At 55.5% G+C, this 16,989-nt stretch overlaps 1 protein-coding gene across 1 annotated transcript in view; it reads right to left on the bottom strand.

Annotated features, from left to right (window-relative positions):
- The window catches only part of ZC3H4 (zinc finger CCCH-type containing 4), a 37,595-nt gene extending 21,480 nt beyond the window's left edge, over positions 1 to 16,115 (bottom strand). The window contains exons 1-3 of the mRNA XM_062177931.1: positions 15,955 to 16,115; positions 1,682 to 1,901; positions 1,279 to 1,389 (exon numbers count right to left, since the gene is read on the bottom strand). Of these exons, the coding sequence (XP_062033915.1) occupies positions 1,279 to 1,389; positions 1,682 to 1,901; positions 15,955 to 16,115 (492 nt within the window). The remainder of the gene's footprint in view (positions 1 to 1,278; positions 1,390 to 1,681; positions 1,902 to 15,954) is intronic.
- Between the last annotated feature and the right edge of the window lie 874 nt (positions 16,116 to 16,989).

The raw sequence follows: 16,989 nt of genomic DNA, 5'->3' as shown, positions 1-16,989 counted from the left end.
ACACTACGTTCCCTGCTTTCCCTGCTTCCTCAGGCTTAGGGTCTGAGTCTCCACAGGTGCTCAGCCTCAGCTGTGGTGACTGACCATGACAACTACTGCTGACGAGGGCAGTGCTCAGTCACAGGACAGGGGCTAGCAGCCTCGAGAGCCACGAACGGCGGCCAGCGCTGTGGCTCAGTAGGTTAATCCTCTGCTGCGGCACCGGCATCCCTATGGGCACAGGTTCTAGCCCTGGCTGCTTTTCTTCTGATCCAGCTCTCTGCTTTGGCCTGGGAAAGCAGAAGTTGGTCCAAGTGCTTGGGCCCCTGCACCCATGTGGGAGATCCGGATGAAGCTCCTGGCTCCTGATCAGCCCAGCTCTGGCTGTTGCGGCCATTTGGGGAGTGAATCAGTAGATGGAAGACCTTCCTTTTTTTTTTTTTGCCAGGCAGAGTTAGAGAGAGACAGAGAGAGAGAGTTATAGACAGTGAGAGAGAGACACACAGAGAAAGGTGTTTCTTCTGTTGGTTCACTCCCCTAATGGCCGCCACTGCGCCGATCTGAAGCCAGGAGCTGAGTACTTCCTCCCGGTCTCCCATGCGGGTGCAGGGCCCAAGCACTTGGGCCATCCTCTGCTGACCTCCCAGGCCACAGCAGAGAGCTGGACTGGAAGAGGAGAAACCGGGACTAGTACCCAGCGCACCAACCAGGACTAGAACCTGGGGTGTCGGCGCTGCAGGCTGAGGGTGAGCCAAGTGAGCCACAGCGCCGGCTGGAAGGCCTTCCTCTCTGTCTCTCTTTCTCACCATGTGTAACTCTACCTCTCAAATAAATAAATAAATTTATCTTAAAAAGAGCTACTAACCACATGACATTTGACATTTCTTATCAGAACCTAAGAAGCCAAGTTGACTTTTTTCCTTGTGGGATTTTCTGGGAGAAAAAAGATGGTATAGAAACTGCACAAATAATTTAAACTTGACACTGAGAGACGCAAGGGGTAAGTATTTAACTTCTGACTGCAACACTTGAGAAAATTTCCTCCCACTGCCCAATCTTCTTCTCTTGCCAGTGTCCCACGAAAGGTCACGTCTGCACACGGGGAACAGGGAGCGCTCACGGGAGCCCGCCGGCCTCTCCCTGAGGCACACTGAGCTCCTCGGCAGAACAGCTCACTGCCTGAGCTCAGATGCCAGCTCCTCCACTTCAATTCTTTGCCTATGTGCAGGATTCAAACCCACAGGTCCAGCACACAGCAGGGCGGCTGTCCTGGCCCCAGCTCTAGCCCACGTCACTCACCGGTGCATACGGGGGGCTGTACTCCCGGTACTTGCGGTGCCCCTTCTCGCTGGGGCTGAAATCCGAGTCATCTGAGAAGTCAGAGAAGTCATCACTGGAAGAAGCATGGCGCTGCAATGACAGGGAAACGGAGTCAGCGACTCGGCTCCGGCCGCCAGCCCCGAGACAAACAGCGCTGAGAGGCGCCGGAAGGGCTGTGTGCTCGCTCGCCCTGAAACACCTTCCCTAGGGGCACTCCGTGGCAATGGAGCATAAGCTCTGACTTTTTAAAGAAAGCTCTTTATCTGACTCAGGGCGGGAGGAAACTCCACGCAGAGTGCCCTCTGGCCGCCAGCACAGGCTCAGCCCCGGGCCAGGCCGGCAGCCAGGCAGCGGCAGCCCCATCCGACCTTCCCCGACCTACTTTGTGCTTGGATTTCCTCCTCTTCTTCGACCGCCTCTTCTCCTTCTCCCGCTCCTTCTTGCGTTTCCGCTTCAGCCTCCTGTGCGACTTCTCCTCGTCAGAATCGCTATGGTGCTTCTCCCCCTTGTCCTTGCGGCTTCTCTCCGGTCCTCCAGAGGTGTCCTGCGCCTCCTCAGCCCCATCATCTTCCAGTTCACCTTCTTCCAACTCACCATCTTCCCTACAAACCCCAGAGCAGTGTGAACACGGGTCTGAGAGGAGACCCCCGGAGGAACAGAAGGCCGGACTAGCAGGCGAGAGCTGTGACCCCTGGGAGAGGCCCCGAGAGGCCCCGAGGCCCTGCCTCCTGGCCCACCTGGCTGAGATGGGGTGGGTGGTAAAGTCAGCACTGAAAGGCACTACCACTGAGGAGGGGAAAAATCCAGGCCAGCACTTCCCAGTGTCCCCCGTGGTGCTGAGCGTGGAACGCCCCGGCAGGGGAGCACAGTGCCCGGGCTGTCAGAGCCTCCAGGATGCCGGGCAGCCCAGGGCCACGCAGCTCTGCTCCACGGAAGCTCCTTTTCCCAGAGACACCCCCCAGAGGTGCCCTGCTGTGAACAGCGGACAGGGGGCCAAGCTTCTGAGTCAAGGGTGCTCCTCTGCTTCCTGGGCCTCCGCACAGGCAAGCCTGGGCTCTGGCCATCCGTACTGACAAAAGCCCCAGAGAAGCCACTGGCGCCCAGGCCCCGCGCTGAGCCTGCCTTCTCTCCCACCAGACACCCGTGCCAGTCCCTGCCCCTATCATGGGAGCTTTCCAAACTGAAAGTGCTCTCCAAACACACCAGATGTTGCCACCAGGGCCCTCCTCAGACCCAAATATCTGCGGGGTAGGGCTGGGGGAGCAGGGAGCGGGTTAAGGACGGAGCAGCTGGAAAAGAATCCAGTGTTTGAGCCAAACCCACAGACACAGTTCTCACAAGTACAGGAGTTGGTAAGGGGGAAAAAAATCTTTCTTCTCATTTTAAAAAATCATCCAAGTTCCTCACGAATGACCACAGAAAGTTTAGTGTGGGAGTGTATCAAGTCCATCTCCATTAACCTGGGCACAAAGAGACCAAAAGCAACATGAAGAGGAAGGTGATGGACCCGGGCCCAAGGCAGCCGCAAAGGGAGCCAATGGCCACGGGAGGCCCTGGCTGAGCAGAGGGCATGCGCCCAAGGTTTTCACAGGCTTTGTGGGAAACAGCCAATAGAGACCTCCAGGGACCCCTGCCCCTTTGTTGTTCTCAGAGCAACTCCCCAAACATCGGGGAGCCCCTAAGGAGATTTCCCATTGACTCTCCCTCCCAAGTCAAAGGGAATGGGATCTGGCCCATGGATGTCCATGGGCAGAGGTCAAAGGCAACTTCCCGAATACAGAAAGCAGGACAAGGGGACAATGCTGTGGCATAGCAGGTAAAGCCACTGCCTGCAGCACCAGAATCCCATATGAGCACCAATTTGAGTCCCAGCTGCTCCTCTTCCGATCCAGCTCTCTGCTATGGCCTGGGAAAGCAGTAGAAGATGGCCCAAGTGCTTGGGCTCCTGCACCCAGGTGGGAGACCCAGAAGGAACTCCTGGCTCCTGGCTTTGACTGGCCCAGCTGCAGCTGTTGTGGCCATTTGGGGAGTGAACCAGCAGATAGGAGACCACTCTTTCTCTCTCTCTCTCTCTGCCTCTAACTCTCCCTTTCAAATAAATAAATAAATAAATATTAAAAAAAAAAAAAAAGGACGAACGCACGAAGGAACCAAAGAAAGCCGGACAAAAAAGCACTTCCTGCCATTTCAAAGGGATCAGAGAGCTCATGATGATGCACACCTGACGCTGTCTCCACCTGCGCACTGAGGTGTCCCAGGAGCCCCAGCAAGACACAGCAAACCCGGGATTAGGACAGACGCAGCATTCCTGCCCAGTGAGGACCTAACCGCCCAGCCAGGGCGCGGCCACTCCAGCAGGATGGCCTCACCCACAGTAAAGGGTCACCTGACTGGGAAAACTGGTTTCTTACAGAGGGAGAGGCTGTTAGTCGGCACCATGGCAAACTTCCTGCTGTGCAGACACTGGGAGGTAGTGACTGGGAGTCCCTGATGGGAATACTGTGGCAGGCCAGGGCTGCCTAAGACAGATGTGGGGCAGGAGCTGGGGAGCACCCAGGCTGGCCTTCAGGAAGAAAAGCTAAAAAGACTGTCACTGCCCATCCTTCAGTCTGGAGAGCGACCAGCAGACAGGGGCTGATCACCATTCAGGACACAATCTGTGTGTGCATCTACCCTGTGCCAGGGATCTGACTGCCTCTTTTCTTGCACCCCTCCTTGAATGCGAAAGACACAGCAGCCTCCCTGTTCAACAGGGGCACATCGGCTCAGCCAGAGCTGGATGGAGGCCTTCAGGGCCCCACACCTAACCCCAACACACAGCACCGCAAGCAAAGCTCTCGCCCAGGGCCCAGCTGGCCCAGACCAGAGTGTGGGCTGGAGTTGCTCTCCATCTAACACCTGGGGATGGGGGACAAAAGACCTTCCAAGAAATTCTGTGAGCCTTAAGCAGCATCTGGAATGGCTCTAGGACAAGGGTGGGGAACAGACAGAAACGGTTTGGTCTTGCCCTGCCAAGGGAACCACAAGCAGGACTTGATAATTTTGTGTGGCCTGTGATGATACTATAAATATCCACATGGCCCTTGGCAGAGAAAAGCTTCCCCAGGCCACTAAACAAAGCACTTTCACTCCAAAGGACAAGGAAGGCAGGGCAGGTTGGCATTGGGATCCACCCATAGACAGCAGCCACCGTGGGCGGCTCCACATTCACATCTGGACTGGGAAGCACCAGCCCACAGTGACAACAGGGCAGTGGACACTTGCAACTTTGTCTCCCTGCACTGGGAGAGGTGATTCACGAAGGGACCCTGGGACTGTGCGCCATGTCCTCAGACCTCTCTGCAGGTCACCTGGGGGCAGTGCCCCTCATGACATGACACAGGCATCCACACACACCCCTAAATGGCCTGCATGAATGCACCACTGAATGTAACTACCTTCTCAGACTTCCACAGAAGGTAGACAGAAAAGCCAACTAGGAGAGCCAGTGGAAACCACGAGGGCCACGCAGCAGCCTCCAGAGGACAGCAGCCAGCAAAGTCCACGTGAGAGTGGGAGCAAATACCCAGGGAGCGCGCCTAGCAGACCGTGACATAATCCCCCGAGAAGAGCAGGAAGCCCCACCACGCTGCGCCTTTCACTGGACCTGCCAGTGCATTCACAAGAAAAGCCCGCGGCTCTGGCCTGCGCAGGGTGGCTTCGTCCCCAGAGCCAGGGGACAGGAACCAGCCGCACAGGGAGATGCACGTGGAACTGGCCCCAGAACACGGGCAGAGGCCTGGCCTAGTGTCAGCCCAGGCTCGTTCCTCCTGAAGGACACAGCTGCAGGCGCTGAAGCGTCCACGGTCAGCGCAGGCTGCTCCTCTCTCAGTCAACACTACATCTCGACGCCCATTCCTGGAAGTGCCTGCTGGGGCGACCTCACAGAGCCTAGAGCATGTCTGGGGCACCACGCTTCTTTCGCAAACCAAGCAGCTTAACCAGCTCTGCCTTCCCCCTACAGTGTGCACTACCCTAAGCCTTGGTCTCCTCATCTGTGGAATGGGACAACAGCAGTACCAGTTTGGGGAACATGAGGGCCAGCTGAGCTACTACAGGGGTGGGGTGGGGGAGGCCCACAGTAAGCAGCAGATAAGCAGTGGGTGTTGGTTTTAGGACCCAGCCAGCAGGAGCCCACCTCCACAGGACAGCCCTCAACTGAGGGGACCGACAGCCGACTTCTACCTCGGGGACACTGCTGACCAACACGCCCCCTGTCACTTGGCCTGACCGTCACCATCCTCTTGTCCAATTCTGCTGACAAAACTGACGCAACCGACCTCTCCCCTCCTCAGCTCTGACAGAAAGCAGGTGGCCGACCAAGAAGAAAGGCGCGAGAACAGCCAGGGCCTGGGACCAAGGTCCCCCTGCAACAGCGACGCCTGACAACCTGGCAACTCTGGGCAGCAGGGCTGCGCTGGAGCTCAGAGGGCCCCGGGTTAGTGCTCCCTCTAGTTTACAAAGGAGGTGTGGGGGGAAAGCGGCGGGAGCCATGAGGAAAGATGGAAACTGGTGGGAACGGCGGTTGTTACCTGAAGGCCATGAGGCGGCTAGGTTAATGTGAAGGTCGGGACTACAACCATTAACTGCCCAGGCTCTCAACAAATTGCCTGGGTAGGCTCTTGAATGACCCATTAACTAGGGACAAAATGACAAACATTACAAAGGAGGCCCCGCCTCTTCAAATGTGTAACGGCTGGCCTAAGTGCAGAAGCCCAGGATCCTCAAACTGGACCCTGCGGGACAGCCACTTACTGGAGTAAAGGCCTAGAGCCTTTCCCCTAGAAACCAGCTCAGGACCCTCGCCTGAGAGAGGCCCCGCCCCACGACCATCCCCCCATTCAGGATGTAGTGAAGCAGCTGTGGGGGGAACCCCATGGAAAGATTTTCAGAGCCAGGAAATCCTTGAAATAAACCTCTGGGTCCTGCACGTGTTTTTCAGTGTCCTTACTACCTAGGTTCATCAACCAGAAGTCAAGAGCAAACAGCTGTTCTCAGCATTCTCACGTGTGTCACAGCCAACTGTGACGTCACACTGTCTCCATGGCAACATGCTTGCATCACGGCCACTGCCCAAGCATGCAGGCACAAAGCAACCAGCCCACCCACCAGCACCCGTACCCCTCACTTCAGCGAGATGGCCTACCCAACGCAGCTTTCCAGGTGCAAACGCGTGGAAGCGCAGGCATCCCTGAGGGGAAGTACAGCAGCCTACACTGGACTGGGTATTCCGACACTGGTGCAGTTAGTTAGTTAGTTAGTTAGAACAGTTAGAACCGTTAGTTCTGCTAGGGGTGTGACAGCTCTGTGGTCTGTACATACACACATAGCATCTAAATCCTTCCCAAGTTACAGATACACAACGCACAACCTCTTGGTCAGAGATCTGGAGTTTGCTTCCAGACAAGTTGGAGACAAGGTGATGTGAACAGAAAGCCCCGAAAGGTAGGTAACTCCTGGAACTAGGTGATGGGTACGCGGCAGCTTACTGCACTGTTTTCTCTCCTACGTCATAAAACTTCTGGAGCACAAGCAGCTCCGGGTGGGCCAGCCTCTGCGCAGTGAGAAGATATGGCACAGGGCAAGGCCCTCACGGCGTGAAAGTGAGAGCCAGGACCTGCGCCTCCACAGCCCCCTCCAGCCTCACCTCTCTGCCAGCTTTTCCTCAACTGCACACGGGCCTCGGAGCCCCGAGGAGTGCCATCACTGACGCTGTGCAGCAGCAAGGCCGCTCTGGGCTTCCCTCGTGTCCTCTCCTTATAATGGGCAGCGAGCCTCTTACAGACAAGCAAAGGGAGGCTCAGAAGTGTGCCCAGAGGATCTCAACAGAAGAGGCACAACTGGAACCAAAGGCCCGGCCCTTAGCCTCTAGCCTAAAGACAATTAGAAATTACCTGGAAAAGAATTACTGAACCAATAACCAACAAAACAACTCCCACACTGAAATTTCTAATCAAATAGGAAAAACAGGCTGAATGCATGGAGAACAGATTAAAGGTCAGAGTGAGGTACTAAAATCTGCACCTGTGGGGCCAGCATTGTGTCGTAGAGGGTAAAGCCACAGCCTGCAACAGCAGCATCCCAGATGGGCACCAGTCTGTGTCCCAGCTGGTCCACTTCTGATCCAGCTCCCTGCTAATGTCCTGGGAACACAGTGGAGGGTGGCCCAAGTACTTGGGCCACTGCCACCCACATGGGAGACCTGGATGAAGCTCCTGGCTTTGAAGTGGTCCAGCACTGGCCATCGCAGCCATCTGGGGAGTGAACCAGCAGATGAAAGATCTGTCTCTAACTCTGACTTTCCAAAATAAATAAATAAATAAATCTTGAAAAACAAAAAAACCTGACCAAGGACATCTAGAGAGTTTAGGGAATACGAGGTGCACAGAAAGACCTGGGGTATCCTAGCAAAAATTCAAATAGGATTCATCATTATATACAAATCCAAAGGAGAGAAATTCTCAAGTGTGCTCACAGGAAAAGGCCACCACCTCCTACAACTGTCAAGCACACATTTCTTTTTTTTTTTTTTTCTTTTTTTTTTGACAGAGTGGACAGTGAGAGAGTGAGACAGAAACGTCTTCCTTTTCCGTTGGTTCATCCTCTAATGGCCACTGCGGCCGGCGCACCGCGCTGATCCAAAGCCAGGAGCCAGATGCTTCTCCTGGTCTCCCATGGGGTGCAGGGCCCAAGCACTTGGGCCATCCTCCACTGGACTCCCGGGCCATAGCAGAGAGCTGGACTGGAAGAGGAGCAACCGGGACAGAATCTGGCGCCCCAACCGGGACTAGAACCCGGGGTGCCGGCGCTGCAGGCGAAGGATTAGCCTAGTGAGCTGCGGCGCGCCGGCCTCAGGCACACATTTCTGCAGAGCTCCCAACAGGTGAAGCCAGCCCAAAGCAAAGCCTGCTGCTGGAGGAACCCCAGTGAGACAAACAGACCCTCTGCATTCACTCCCACGAGCTCTGAAAACTGAGGTGGAGCAAAGGGATTTCTCAGATCCAAGTCTTCCCCTGGCAGAGGAAGCTCTGGGACCTGCTTCTCAGCGCGGAGGGCACTTCAGCCACCTTCTCCCGCCAGCTCTCACACCAGGAGGCCAGATTTCTACTAACTTACCTTGTAGACTTCACCTTATTTTTCATGGTTAAAGGAACCAATCTGGCTCCATTCAACATGAACTGAATGGAAGTATTAATATTTTCCTCTAAAAGGAGACCCTGGGCCTAGCACTCGAGATTTCTTTTTCATCCACCACTAATGAATTTCCTGGGCAGAACCACAAGTATTCACATGTAACTGTTAACTCCCCAATCACCCCCAAGGGGGAGGGGTAAGGGTGGGGGTGGAGGTATAGGAGGGTGAGGTCCTTACAGGCAGATGGGAGGTGGCTCACAACTCCCCCTAAGGTGCCAAGGGCCCAGCTCGGGAATGCAGGGGCCTCAGTTTCAGCCAGCCACTCTCTGGGTCAATTTCAATAACACCCAGGCAACTTGGGTAGTAAGGGGGTCTCTCCATCACAAACTCATTCTGTTTACCCAGGACTTCCTGGTTGGCCAGGGAGGGGCGTGACCCTCCCAGAGAAGCAGCTGCCTAAGTCACTTCAGTCACTGTCACTGCTCTCATGACCTCGACAGTGGCAGAGCCAACCTGGAACCCTGAGGAAACCCAAGCCCTGGTGTCTGTCAGGAAAATGAAGAGGCCAGGAATCCAAGCCACCTGCAATGGACTCTATGCCAAGGACCCCAGCGTCTCGGTCCAGCTCCCCGGGGCTGGGCCACAGCAAGATCGTGTGAGCTGTGACCCACTCCTGCACTGGGTTCAAGGAGTCTCCAGCAGCTTCCAATGAATGAAAATCCCTTCCATGTAATGGTTCAGAAGTCCAATCCTCTGCATCCACTGGGAAGAAGGGAATGCGGGGCGAGGGGGCCGTGCAGGCCGGGGCACACACACGCCCATCCTCTCCAGCGCATCCATTCCTTGCCACTGCACGAGGAGTCACCGCAAGGCTGCAGCCAGCGTAAGCACTGGTGCCGGGGCCAGCAGGCTTTCTGTTCAGGGCCAAAGAGTAAACCAAGCCTCACCGGCCCTCATTGTCTGTCTCAACTCGGCTGTCACAGCACAAAAGCAGCCCCTGATATAAAGCAGTGGGTTGGCTGTGTGCCAACAACCTACCTACAAAAACAAGCCTGGGGGGCTGCTGCATCCCCACGGCCAGTCTGCCAACTCCTATCCTACCCACAGCGGCTTTCAAACTTTCTGACCTCCACCCCATCTCTTCCACAGTTCTCCCAGATGCAAGTTTCTCAGAGCTACGTTTAACAGTAACTGCTATTTCTACCCAATTCCATTGCTTTGTTTTCCAAATGTGGGGGACAGATCAGTAAATGGACTTCATATCTCAACGGCTGCAGCCAGCAGTTTGGAAAACACTGCACCAGACTGAGGATAGCACAACACAGACAGAGATGAGGCCTGGAACAGGCTGCTGGCTTCCACCACCGCCTCCAGCACATACCAGCTCTGGGACCCAGGACAACTGAACCCAGCCTAGTAAGGTGGAGGTCAGGTAAGCTAACATGTGAGTAGTGCTCCGAAAACCCAGCCATGTCATCTCTGACCATCACTGACAGCATACAAGCAGCACTGCCACCATTCCCAACGACAAAGGAGGCTGACCTAGAAGCTGGGGAACTCAGGAGGCTCATCCACTCTGCCCATCGCTCTCTACCAGCAGAGGGCCACCCCGGAGCGGAGGGCCACAGCAGCATCCCAGGTTACTGCACGCTATGGCTCTGGGACAAGAGAACCAGGTGCTTGGCCAGCTGCTACGTCGGGGTCTCCTGACAGGCCTGCCTGTGGTCTGGCCAGACTGGAACCTCACCATTCAGCTTTAAGGTGTCAACTTTGCAGGTGGGGATTAATGAGCTGGAAGCAGCAGCAACCCTTCATCCAGGCCAGAAACTGCAGAAGGCAAGTCCAACACAGGCCCACCATTTAATTCTCAGGAGAGAAGGTGCTCTGCACACACCGAGACATTCTGCTCAGGCTAAGCACGGGACAAGCCTGCTTGCTGAGTGAGCAAAACCTCACCTGCCCTGCCAGATCACAAGGCTGCGATCAATCCCAGGCTGGGGCAGACGTTGCTCAGGAGACCTAGCTCTCCCAGACGCTGGGAGGGTCAAGGACTGGCCTCAGGTGATGTGACTAGTTAGCAGTTCTCAGGAGGCCTAGCAAGGCTGTGGCAATGACTCAGATTCTAATTGCAAAACATGCGCACAGGAAGCTACAGTCAGCACCACTCAAGATGGGAGGACTGTTTCAGCATCCATAATAAGGACGTGGAGCAGGCAAGCAGTGCCTTCAGATGGCTTCCACTTAGCGTCAACCCCCTCGGCTCCTTGCCATTCAGCACACTGACCAGAACCCCAGGCGGTGAAAGACGAACCAACTGCTTTCACACAGGCACCGTTCTTATTCTGTTGACATGCCACACTGCAGAAGTTCTATTTAGAATTTTTCCCTAGCAGGGGAAGCAGGAAGACTCAGTGAATGCCAGGCATTGTGTGGGTGTCCCGAGTGCACCCATGTGACAATGACCCTGAGGAACGGGCATTATCTCCAGTGCCCACTGCACTGCCGGGGAGGGGCCGCGCTTATCTGGCTCCAAAGCCCACTCTCTCCCTTCACATCCTGTTGCCACCTCCACGGTTCACAAAGATGTTACAGCCTGCCTGACAAACAGGGTGCTGAGTCACCAACTCACACAGATGCAGAATGGCAAAAAAAACAAGATCCTCTCTCCGGAACAATTTGTCCAGAAGCAAACTTAGGCTCTGAGCAGATACCCTGTGTACTGCTAACAAAATAAATTCCAATAACAGGACGTGGCCATGTCTTCATTCCTGCCACCAACAGGTCAAGAGCCACCCCAGTGGGTGTTTTGCCAGGAAACTGCCCACCTCACCTCTGCACTTTACAGAATCAGCGCGGAAATGCCTTGCAGAGTATCTTTCGACTGCATCTACATTAACTACCAAGAGCAAGAGAGCACGGCGCGAAGACTGGGCCGGGAGACACGGAGAGTCAATCCACAAAGCGAGGCCCCTCCAACCTATCGTACTATCTCCTTTCACCTTGGCGCATCCAAACAAATACTACCAGCCACCCGGACAAAACGGCAGCTTTTCCATCCCTTCTCTTAGGTTTTAAATTACAAAACTTGCCTCAAATCATTTATTCAGACAGCATTCCATCTACCTATGGGCAACCTGCTTCTACATCCGTGTGCTTAATACCAACTGGGGGCAGGCATTTGGCACAGCAGTAAAGATGCTACAAGGAGCATCCACAGCCACTTCTGAGTACTCCCTGCTAACGGAGGCTCAAGGTGATGCCTCGAGCACTTGGGTCCCTGCCACCCATGTGGGAGACCCAGATTGAGTTCCCAGCTCCCGGCCTTGGCTGGCTCAAAGCAAGGTCTGTTCCATGTCCCTCGAATAAAAATGTTTAACAGCAAGTAAATATCGACTGGCAGAAGTCTCTGGAATCCTCCCTTTTTCTCCTATTGTCTTCACCATCTGCTGAGCTCTCTTGCGCTGTCACTCAACCTCCCAGCGCGGGTCAGAACCACTTGCTCTCGCAGAAGACACCATCCGCAGGGACCAAAATTAGGTTCTTGGGAATATGGTTTGACTTAAAGCTACCCACAGAGACTGGAAAATAGTTTCATTAGTGATTATGGCCACAGAGGTATTTACTGTAACCGGATCTGGCCTTCATGAGATGTTTCCAGGGACTCAACAGCCCCAGAAACCTAACAACTGAAGTAACCCTGAGGTAGCCACTTCCCCCCATCAGGGAAGAGATCTGAGAGCAGGAAACAGGCAGAGGCATTGCCGAATGATCCGTCACTAACCAGACGCGAACCCCTCGTCCACCTCCACTTCTTACACATTCATCTCCAGCTTGCCAGACAGCAAGCAGCCACCAAAGGGTCTGCTTCCACAGGTGCAAACCCTTTTCCCCGGGGAATCCGCCTTCCTGACCGAGGAAAAACCACAGTAGTGGTTACCCAAGACAACCAGCTCTACCTAAACAAAATTCCGGCCTGTTGAGAAGCAAAAACGGAACACCCTCAGAGCAGACAGAAACGCTACAGGGCGACAGGACAGGCTGAGGACTCACAAGCCCCTTCGGGGAGGCACTCTTTCCTGATGAAGAGCACATGTGAGGAGGGCAGGAGAGAAAGGGATGTTAGGACTAGAATACCCAGATTTTCACGGTCACACTGATGTTTCTATTGGGAGACTTTGATTTGCTTTCAAATCAAACCTCTCAGAGAAAACAAAAATTTGAAAAAGTTACAAGTGTATAAGATCTGCTGTTAAATCAGGCATTCTGATGGCACCCTTTTCTTGTTTTTTTTTTTTTTGCAACATCCATTAATTTGGTTTTATTACCAGTACATCAGTTTGGAGGGGAAAAAAAAAGCAGTACTGTGACATTCCAAAAACAAAGACTACCAAAATGCAGTTGACTTAATTACTTGGGCTTCTTGGACTTGATGGATGAGATTCCTTTGAGAAAAAAAAAAACAATAAACCTTTGTGTGGACACATCTGAGAGCTTTTTTCTTTTCTTTTTTTTTTTAAATGTTCAGGCAAACATTTTCAAATTCAGTGAATGACTGCTAAAATTTTTCACTTACAAAAGATATCCCACTTCCTTACCACTTCATTTTTAAAGTACATTTTCAAATAAGCATCTTACTACAACTCCGGAGCTGTTAAAACTCGGGCCACCAGCTAACCTCCAATTTCTGCTCTTAGCTCCTGGGGAAGGCAGCTTACAAAGCCTGGGGGACTTCAAACGTTTCCGGCTGACACAGCGCACTGGAAAGTGTGTTCGGTTCGTGCTTCAAACATTTTTTTGGCAGGATATTGTAGTTTGCAGGCTTCTTCCTTCCCAAACTGATGTTACACACCTAAGATCACCATTTCAGGGCAGTCAAGTTGTGAACACAGTAAAAGGAAGAACAGAAAACAAGTGGCCTGGTCTGCCGTGTTTCCTCATCTGAACGTGAACTGAGAGCTCCCGGGGTCTTTTGGAAGGCTGGAGGGCCGTGTGTTAGAAATGTGTCAGGGGCCAAAGGGGGCAAGAGGGAAGGAGGAACTTCAACGTGTTTTGTCTTTTAACGGAGAAACTTATGCTTGTAAAACACATCAGAAGTACGGTGTTTGGTTCTGCAAGTCATTTCTGGTGCTGCTTTTTCCTTGTACATGTGGGCTGGGGGCACGGGAGGTGTTCTCTCCATGACCGGGAGTGTAACACGTTTGCGTCAACTTTTCACATCAGGCATGTGCTTTCCGACAAAGGAGCGGTGGAGGCAGGCTGATGGGGCTTGACACAGTTTAGACTTGGTGCTTAAACAGTAGTTTACAAATGACCTGCTCAATTTAAACGTCCATCACCATAAGACACTGGAGTAAAATGAGGAAACTGGATCTACTTGAACCAATTTTTTTTTTTGGGGGGGGGGAGTGTCAAGGGGGGAGTGGAGGCATTAACTTGAATGCAACTACCATAAACCACATTCAGGAAGCCTGTCTCCTACGCATGGACTTGAAGCATCCACTTTCTTCAAACATCAAGGCTGGAGACAGGCAATGGACTGAAGTGGAACGAGGGCTGCCAGGGAGAGGAAACACTACGGGCCTTTTACACTGTTTTTGTCATGTTACAGTATCACACTTTTTTTTTTTTTTTGAGAAAACTGTGTACATTAAATTTTAAAAATTAAACATTGAAAGGATGTGCAAGTCTAAAAGGGTTCAACGGGTTAGAATCCTGATTCGAACATATAAATTCACTCTCAAGCATCACTTTGGTCTAAAGGCGAGGAGGAAGGCAGGCAGGAAAGGGACAATAAGAGGGAGATAATTGAATTACTCAATAAAAGAGGCTACTTACCATCCCAACCCATTGTAAGACATACACTTCTGACATAAGAGAACTCCTTAGAGGTCGAATAAAGCGTGTAAGCACCTTTGAGTAACGCACCTGCCCCCGGAGAGGGGGCACAGCAGCCCAGCGAGGGCTTAGCGAACAGACCTTTGCTAATCTGTTTATTTCCTTGAACTGGAGTCGGGCTGCGATGGGCTGCGATTCCCAGGACGATACATTTAATTAGAACAAAACAGAAAAAAAAAAATACATTTTTTAAAAGCTCACCAAACTGCTGCACTTGTGTCTCTGAATGTGGGTGGCATTTCTTTTAAAAGGCAAAGTATGGTCTGTGAAGGAGAAAGGGAAAAGGGGAGGTGGGAGAGGAGGGGAGGGGGAGGGGAGACGGGGCAGCCCTGGCGGAGACCCCGGTCCAGGGGAGGAGGGTCCTGCGCGGCTCCCGGGCCCGGGCTGCGACCCGGCAGCCATCTGTCCGGCGCCTTCTCTCCCCTCGCCACCCCCGCGCCTCCAAGACTCGCTTTCCTGCCGACTGGAACCCACCTTCCCTTCTCAAACCCACTCTCCCGCCAGGAAAACGTGGGCGAAGCCCGCACCCCAACTCCGCCTGCTCCAGCCAGGGGCCCGGGGCCCCAGCCTCGCCCCGAGCCGCGCGGGGCGGGCTCCATTATCGCCCGCTAGAGCAGGGCGCCGGCGGAGCCCATTTCGCACTTACTGAAGGGCGAGGGGGGCGCTCCTGGGCCTCCCCAGCAGGGACGGCGCCCTACTTCACTCCGAGAGGGGGGGCCGAGACTCGGAAAGCAAAGCTCACCCCCAAAAAGGGCTGAGGACCCTCCCCCGCTGTACCTACTCACAGGGACCCAGAGGAGCCCGTCCCTCGAAAGGAAAAACACTGGGGGGGGGGTCTTGTCCCAGGAGGCAGTGGCTCTCCACCAAAAATGTACCCCCCAGGCCTGCCCTCTGGGGAGCAGAAAGCACCCCCGCCCAAAAAAAAAAGTCAAGAGCCCCCACCCCACGGACCCCCCTCAGTAGGAGGATGGAGAGGAGGGAACGAGCCCCCCCCCCCAACAGTGTGCCTCCTACAGGGCTGGGCACCTAGGCTGGCAGTGCAGGGCGAACCTCCCCCAGGAGAAAGGATACTGCCGGGGACTGGGAGGCCCCCCAGCTCCAAGCCCCTCAGAGCGAGGCTGTGGCTCTAGAGCCCCCCAAAAAGGGCCCGGAGCCCCTCCCCCATCCCCACAGCCAGGCGACGGTCAGGCGGGCCCGCGGCTGCCAGCTCCGGGCGCAGGAGCAGCCGGGACCCCCGTGGGCCTCCGCAGCCCCCTCCCCCGGCGCCCCCTCCCCAGGGCGGGCGGGCGGGCGCGGGGGGTCCGGGGGCGCCTCCTCACCTTCCCCTCAGCATGGCGCCCAAAAAAGACAGAGCGAGAGCGAGGGAGAGCGGGCGAGCGCCGCGAGGGGGGGGAAACGCATGAGGCCGGGAGAGAAAGCAAGCGAGAAAGAGCGAGCGAGCGAGAGACACCCACCGACCCCGCCCTTCCTCCTCCTCCTCCTCCTCCTCCTCCGTGGCCCGACCCAACATGGCGGCCGCCCCCCTTCCTCCTCCTCCTCCTCTTCCTCCCCCCGGGGACGCTGCCCCGGCTCGGCCGGGGGCCTGACCTGTCGTCAGGGAGCGGGAGGCGGTGGTGGAGGAGGTGCGGGGTGGCCGGGCGGGCGTCGGGGGAACACGGAGGAGGCGAAGAGGCTGATGGCGGCGGCGGCGATGGCGGCGGCGGCGACTCTGATGGCGGCGGCGGGGGGGTCCCGGGCGCGGCCTCCATAGTTCCTTTGGGGGGGAGGGGACGTTAATGCACGAAAAAGGACTGCTTGGGCGTGGCGGGAGGGACACACTTCAGCTCTGAGGGCTCTAATGGGAGTTGGATATATATTTTTTTCGGTTTCGGATTCACCTCTGCGCCGAGCTCCGCGTAGGCCGCGCGGCCTAGGCCTCGGCGGGCCGCTCGCCGCCTGCTTTCTCCACAGCCGTGCCCCTGCGGTCACTCGCTCACGGGCGCGGGGCCCTCATCGGGGCGAGAGCCCCCCACACGCACACACACACTCGCCCGCGGGCGGGAAACCCGGGGGACACGGACACTGGTGGGTGGTTGGGTGTGATTAGCCCGGGCCGCGCGCAATGGAGCAAGCGAGGGGGAAGGGGAGGAGAGCGAGAGCGAGAGCGTTTTTTTAAAAAAAAAAAAAAAGGGTGGGGGATTTTAGGGAGAGAGGGGACGGGCCGTGGAGACGGGCCGACTGTCTGCCCACCCCAGGTGCCCCGGCTGCCCGGCCCCCGCCGCAGTCAAGAATTCACACAAAATGGCGGCTCGGCCCGGACCCGCACGGAGGCTGAGGAAGGGCGAGGTGGGTGGGGGAACCGGGAGGCGGAGGCGGTGTCACGTGGAGGAGAGGGGCAGAGACCGCCCGAAGGCCCGCGGAAAGAACCGAAGGGCGAGGGCGAGGCCGAGGGGAGGCGGAAAAAGCCGAAGAGCGCTGAGCGGGCGACGGGAGGCGGTGGGGCGAGCCGGGACTAGCCGAAGGCGGTCTGGGCTGCGGAGGAACGCGAAGCCGAGGGGCGCTGGAGAGAGCCGAAGGGGACGACGGGGGTGAAGCGCAAGGCAGGGGAGCCCGGGGTGGGGGTGGGGGATCGGAAACAGCCGA

The sequence above is a fragment of the Lepus europaeus genome, chromosome 19, assembly GCF_033115175.1.
Source record: "Lepus europaeus isolate LE1 chromosome 19, mLepTim1.pri, whole genome shotgun sequence".
Lineage (NCBI taxonomy): Eukaryota > Metazoa > Chordata > Mammalia > Lagomorpha > Leporidae > Lepus > Lepus europaeus.
Note: the sequence above shows the minus strand (reverse complement) of the source record. Positions and strands in the feature narration are given on the sequence as shown.